General features: G+C 39.2%; 1 protein-coding gene across 1 annotated transcript; it reads left to right on the top strand.

Moving 5' to 3' along the window:
* Positions 768-2,297, top strand: LOC109128114 (F-box/kelch-repeat protein At5g49000-like). The gene has a single exon (XM_019233905.1). It carries the CDS (start codon positions 1,309-1,311, stop codon positions 1,975-1,977), a length of 669 nt encoding a protein of 222 aa, XP_019089450.1. The 5' UTR covers positions 768-1,308; the 3' UTR covers positions 1,978-2,297.

Raw genomic sequence — 7,086 nt, 5'->3', positions numbered from 1 at the left:
TGACGATCAATCATTATGGCGAATATATACTATTATTAACATATCTATGTGCTAGCCTCCCAAAAGCATATCTTTCCAAAACGTATGAATATATAGTGCTTCAAAATTGGATTTCAAGTGTGGAAAAGAAAGTACTTTAAACAAGCTAATCATGAGTAATAGCACGAAGAAAATACACATAGATATGACATACCCCTGCTTTAGGCTTCTGAAGAAGGACATCTTCAACAGTATAACCGATTAACCGGCAGTCTCCAGGAATACCGGAAATGGCTTCTTGGATGAAGAATTTTTCATTACATGAATATTATTAATATTTTTTTTTTTGTTGGTAAAATTATAAAATAGTATGATATTAATGGGCATTTTCTTTTAATATTTCCGTTACGGGGCATTTTTTTTTTGTCTTTGGAAAGATTTAATTATTTTGTCGGTTTAAATCTAAGGTTAATTCAAACACGAATTACAAGTCAATTATAATAATCTCTTTTTTTGGTTGGCAAAAAAAAAAAAAGTAATCTCTTTAATTTTTTTCCTCATCCTTAGCTATCTGTTTCCTTTTAATTGCTTAATAATTTTACCTTTTTTTTTTTGGTGTGAAAAATATTACCTTTTTATATATTCGTCGAATTCGTTATAGTATATAAATGGAATATATATATTTGTAAATAAATAATGTACAAAAATAAAAAATTAAGAAGAAAAAAAAACAGGGCTATATAATAATTGTGTAACCCTCTTTCTTCCCTTCGACCTTCGTCCTCGGTTATTCTCTTCTTCGCCTCCTCCTGTCAGCTTTCCGATTTGCTTAGATATGTAAAATAATAAGTCTCTTCTTGACTACGATGCTTGACCACAAGAAAAAAGGTTTTCAATAGCATATCTTCTCTTCTTTTTTCCTCTGCTCCACCACTTTTCCTTTTTCCTTTATTATACAATCTTGTGACTACTCATGTCAAGACACAAGATTTATAAACTAGCAGATCTGTTGCCCGCTCGCTTTTGATTTTGACTGACCAGAGATTAGTTTCTGTGTGGATCCTCTCACGATCGAGAATGGGAATTAATATTCCTTCCGTTGAACAATCATCAAGAAGTGCGATATAAGGATTGACGCCATGTCACAATAAAAAGACGGAGAATAAAACAAAAAAGAAGGAGGTTTGTGGGTTATGGTCGTTGCCGGATGAGGTAGTTGTAAACTGCTTGGCTCAGTTGTCGAGATTGGACCTCGCGGCTTTAGCTATCGCCTCCAAGAGTCACCGGTCTCTGGTGGTTTCCTCTGAGGTCACGAAATTGAGATGGCAGATGGGTTGCGTCGAGCAATATGTCTACGTATGCTTGCGCATCTTTCCAGAACCAAGCCCACGCTGGTTCATCCTCCACCCCATACAACGTTGGCTGAAACCCATCCATATGGACTTTTATGATCAGGCTCCGAAATCAGGCTCCGCTTTCGTGACGATGTCTTATCTGATTTATATCATCGGTGGACTCGTAGACGGCAAGCCCACTTCGGAAGTCTCGTATTTCAATTGTATCCAGCACAAATGGTACGCCCTGCCGCCCATGAAGATGGCTCGTGCTTCCCCATCTGCAAGCCTGATGTTGACAGACTCAGGCGGCTGCAAGATATATGTGTTTGGAGGGCTCGCGGATGATGTAGCTGATTCCTCAAACTGGGCAGAGGTGTACGACATCTCCACCAACACTTGGGATTTCTTGTTTGTGTTTACGCCCAAGATGCCCCTCAATATCCAACAAAGCGTGTTGATGAAAACTAAAGAGGAGGAGGAGGTTTACGCAGTGGATGAGGATGGTCAAAACTTCTCCTTCTCACCAAGTAAATGTATGTTTGTGGCAAGGGGTAAAACAGATTCCATGCCAGGATACATTTACAGAAACGATTGGTGTGTCATGGGGACATTCTTATTCTGCCGTGCCACCCGCGGGAGAATACTGTGGTGTTTGCCCTGACTTGCATTGGAAGGAAGTGAAGGGTTTGGAACAACTCCGACAATGGGGTTCTTATATCACCAAACTCTGCACCGGCCCTGCTGGGAAGATTGTCATTTTCTCGAAACCGCATCCTCACAGTCTCGAGCTTTACTCCACCGAGATTTCCATTTCTCTTGTCAAAGGCAAACGCAATAGACGCGACTCACGCGAGATTTGGGGGAAGATTGAGTGGTCTTGTCCTGTCTTCAAACTTGATCCTCTCACAGACTCATCATATAGCTTTAATGTCTTATATGCAAATTATGTCCATAACTGAAATTCTCAACTTTTTTAGTACGTGTTCATAAATTATATATTTATTCATCTAGCTGGCAACGTGAATTCTGATATGATCTTTAGCTTCCAAGATATTGGTAACTTTGATCTTTACACTACTACCTTTTTTTTTTTGTCAACAGCACTACTACCTCTTCAAGTTCTGCTTGTACATTATATGACAATCCTTCTTCGGATCTCAAAGTTTGATACAATAAAACTAACGATCAATCAACCAAACCAATTCAATATTCATAAAACACAAAATCGATTATGTTAACTCTCAAGATGAGAACTAAGCTCAGAGAAACTTTTTAGAGATTTTTAGTTTTTTACAAATTTCAGACTCTTTTCATAACTTTGCAAATGAACTCCTCCGCCTCTTTATACTTCAACGTCGACAATGGTCAACAACACCAATGCACACCACGTCATTGGCTCCTTTCCCTCCAATTAGATTCTTCAAAACCTCCACGTCAGCCACATCCAAACTATGCTCTTCTTCTCTCCAACTAACCCTTCTTTCCTGTATCAAATCTCCCTCTTTTGAGAAACCTTGACCTCAAGGTTTAGTGGCAAGAACTCCTCTGCAAATCATAGACATTGTAAAGTGACTTCTTTGGAGAGTTAGTTTGTCTGCTTAGCAAAACCAGTGTAGCAGCTCTAGTTTGAATATGTCTTCTTAAAGTCTCTTGTGATTCAAATCTGATTCCAGGGTCAAAGGTTTGGGTCTGTGTAACCACAAGCATTCGTTCTACTTTGACAATTCCCATTGGAACCAGTTGATCCACACGCTGATACAAAACTGCAACTATCTTAGCCGTACTTCCAAGCTTGTAAGTAACCAGTCCCACTAACATAGGAAGGATTTAGTGAATTTAACTTTTCTTTTGATATATTCACTTATGTTAGTTTTCTATTTCTGTTTAGAGTTTTCTATTTTGTGTTTTGGGTTTCTTCTCTATATATAGAGAGAGTCTAGGTTATTGGAAAAACAGTTTTGATTCTAATTAATAAAAGCAGAGAGTTTTCTTCTCTAAATCTGGTGGATTTTTCAGAGTTTTTCTTAATCAAGTTCACGCTTGAGAACTTGATTTCTAACTAGGTTTAGTGCTTGCTAATCCTAGAGCTTCCTACTGCGTCAAGTGGTATCAGAGCAGGCTTTTTCCTGTTTCTTTTTCAAGGCTTGATCAGCTATGGGAGATCAATCTGTGACCAAAGCAGACTTTGAGGGTTTTACCGAGGCTATTACCTCGGCTTTAACTGCTTTGACCGATCAGATGACAAATTTGATGACAAATTTGACAACTGAGATCAGAAACAACAACAATGCAAATCAGCAAAGAGGCATAGAAGGAGGACAAGGGCTTAACGAAAATCAGCACAGAAACAGAGGAAGAGGAATCCCAAGGGTAGACAACAATCATGCTATTATTAATGAAAGCTCAAGTTCTGATGAAAAGGAAGCTGTGGAGGATGAAGTTGAGCCAAGAAATCGACAGAATAATCATGATTACCGTGTTAAAGCTGACATTCCATTGTTCGATGGAACTATGGGTATTGAAGATTTTCTAGATTGGCAAATAAGCGTCGATAGGTTCTTTGAAGTTATGGGTGTCCCTGAAAACAAGCAAGTTAAGATGGTGGCAATTAGGCTGAAGAGTACTGCTGCTGTGTGGTGGGATAAACTTGTTGTTCAGAGGCAAAAGCAAAGAAAGGGACCAGTCAAGACATGGAGGCGGATGAAACAGTTCATGATGGACAGGTTCTTACCGGAGGACTATGAACAGATTCTCTATAAGATGTATATTGAATGTGTTCAAGGCAAAAGGACTATGACAGAGTATACAGCAGAGTTTCTGCGATTTTCTGAGCGTAATAATCTTGAAGAGACAGAAAATCAGAAAGTGGCAAGATACATCAGTGGGTTAAAGAGTTCTATTCAAGAGAAGATGGGTTTACAAACTGTATGGACTGTGCAAGAGGCTTCTAGTCTAGCTTTGAAAGCTGAGTTAATTGAGAAATCTCCTCACAATTTCACTTCTTTTAGAAGATATTCACCTCAAAATAATTCTGAATCAATAGGAGATAAGGAGAACAGTGTAGTAACAAAGGATACTAACCTTGGGAACAAAGGAGCTGGAAGTTCTAACAACGGATCTAATAATGCTCAGCAGAATAAAGCACCAATCCAGAAGCAAAGTAACACTTATGCGAGACCATCCATCGACAAGTGTTTCCGCTGTCAAGGACAAGGTCACAAATCAAATGTTTGTCCGAGTAGGTGAACTACAGCTTTGCTAGAGGAGGAAGAAGAACATGAAGAAGAGGATGAATATGCAGGTGTTGAGTTTGCTGAAGAAGAATCGAATTAGATGATAAACATTGTACTTGAAAGGGTCTTGTTATCATCTAAGAAAGAAGGACAGCGAAAAAAATTGTTCAGAACAAGGTGTTCAATTAACGACAAAGTCTGCAACTTGATTGTGGATAATGGTAGCATAGAAAACCTAGTTTCTCATAAACTGGTTGAATATCTGAAGTTACCCACAACGCCACTTGAGAAGCCATATGCTTTACGATGGGTGAGTAAAGGCTCTCGATATAGAGTGACACTGTCTTGTAAGGTTCCGATCTCCATTGGAAAAAATTACAAAGAAGAGGTATTGTGTGATGTTCTTGACATGGATGTTTGTCATATCATACTTGGTCATCCTTGGCAGTACAATAATGATGTTACATATCAAGGAAGAGATAATGTGTTAATGTTTTCATGGAATGGGCACAAGATTGCTATGGCTCCTGTTTCACACCTTGATCAGAATTCAGGGAGGAAAAATTCTAACTTCTTGGTATTGACAGATAGTGAAAGAGAGCTAGGTGAAGCAATAAAAGAATCTGAATGTATATGTCCGGTGGTGATTAAAGGGCTGATGAGTGTTATAACAGAACAAGTAACGACTCCAAAAGAAATACTTGAGATTCTGCAAGATTTCAAGGAGCTAATTGCAGATGAGTTACCACAAGAATTACCTCCTATGCGTAACATTCAGCATCAGATTGACCTTATTCCAGGATCAAGCTTACCAAACATTCCCCATTACCGTATGAGTCCTAAAGAAAATGAGATTTTGAGGGAACAAATTGAAGATCTGTTCATTCGTGAAAGTACGAGTCCTTGTGCAGTGCCAGTCCTTCTTGTTCCTAAGAAAGGAAATCAGTGGCGGATGTGTGTAGATAGCAGAGCTATCAACATGATAACTATCAAGTATCGTTTCCCTATTTCTAGATTGGACGACATGCTTGACGAGTTAACTGGTTCTAAAGTCTTTTCTAAGATATATCTTCGCAGTGGATACCATCATATACGAATTAGGCCTGGAGATGAATGGAAGACAACTTTTAAGAGCAAAGATGGATTGTATGAGTGGCTGGTGATGCCATTTGGGCTGTCAAACGCCCCTAGTACCTTCATGCGGCTAATGAACCAAGTTCTTCGTCCGTTTACAGGTTCTTTTGTGGTGGTTTATTTTGATGATATTTTGATCTACAGTAAAACAAAAGAAGATCATTTGGAGCATGTGAGACAGGTGTTGCAGGTCTTAGAAGAGAAGAAGGAATTCATGTTGTTGGAGAAGAAGGAATTCATGTTGACGAAGATAAAGTGAAAGCTATTAGGGATTGGCCTGTCCCGAAATCAGTCAGTGATGTACGCCGCTTTCATGGTCTTGCTACCGTTTATAGTAGATTTATAAGAGATTTCAGTATTATTACTTCTCCTATTACCGAGTGCTTGAAGAAATGAAAGTTTCAGTGGGGTCTCGAGCAAGAGAAAAATTTTGAGTTAATCAAGGAAAAGCTATGTACTGCACCAGTTCTAGCGTTGCCTAATTTTGATAAAGTGTTCCAAGTTGAATGTGATGCTAGTGGAGTGGGAATAGGTGTTGTCTTGTCTCAAGAAAAATGACCAGTGGCTTTCTTCAGCGAGAAATTGATTGAAGCTCGACAGAAGTGGAGCACTTATGATCAAGAGTTCTATGGAGTATTTAGAGCCTTAAGGCAGTGGGAGCATTATTTGATTCAGAGAGAGTTCATTTTGTTTACTGACCACCAAGCTTTGAAGTTTCTTCACAGCCAAAAGGTGATCAATAAAATGCATGCTTGTTGGTAGCTTCCTGCAGAAATTTCCTTTCATAATCCAGCATAAGTCAGGTGCGCTTAATAAGGTGGCTGATGCTTTGAGTAGGAGGGCGTCATTGCTAGCTACTTTAACACAAGAGATTGTGGGATTTGAGTTTATGAAGGAATTGTATGAGAATGATGTTGAATTCAAGGAACGATGGGCCAAATGCAACGAGAAGCATCCTTCTGCAGATTTTCATATTCGGGAAGGCTACTTGTTTAAAGGAGATCGATTGTGCATCCCTTGCTCATCGCTAAGAGAGAAGTTGATCCGTGATTTGCATGGGGGTGGTCTTAGTGGGCATTTGGGAAGAGATAAGACTATCGCTAGCCTAGAGGAGCGATACTTTTGGCCACACGTAAGGAGAGATGCTGGAGCCATTGTCAAAAGGTGTTACATTTGTCAAGTATCGAAAGGCCATTCACAGAACACTGGTCTTTATATGCCTTTACCTGTTCCTGATGATATTTGGCAAGACTTGGCTATGGATTTTGTGTTAGAATTGCCTCGTACACAGCGGGGTGTGGATTATGTGTTTGTGGTAGTTGACAGATTTTCTAAGATGACACATTTCATTGCTTACAAGAAGACTGCGGATGCATCCAACATAGCCAAATTGTTTTTCAGGG

This window comes from Camelina sativa, chromosome 12 (assembly GCF_000633955.1).
Source record: "Camelina sativa cultivar DH55 chromosome 12, Cs, whole genome shotgun sequence".
Lineage (NCBI taxonomy): Eukaryota > Viridiplantae > Streptophyta > Magnoliopsida > Brassicales > Brassicaceae > Camelina > Camelina sativa.
This window is presented reverse-complemented; position numbering and strand designations above follow the sequence as displayed.

Coding starts and splice junctions, on each gene's coding strand:
- LOC109128114 (XM_019233905.1), top strand. CDS start 1,309: ATGGGTTGCGTCGAGCAATATGTCTACGTATGCTTGCGCATCTTTCCA.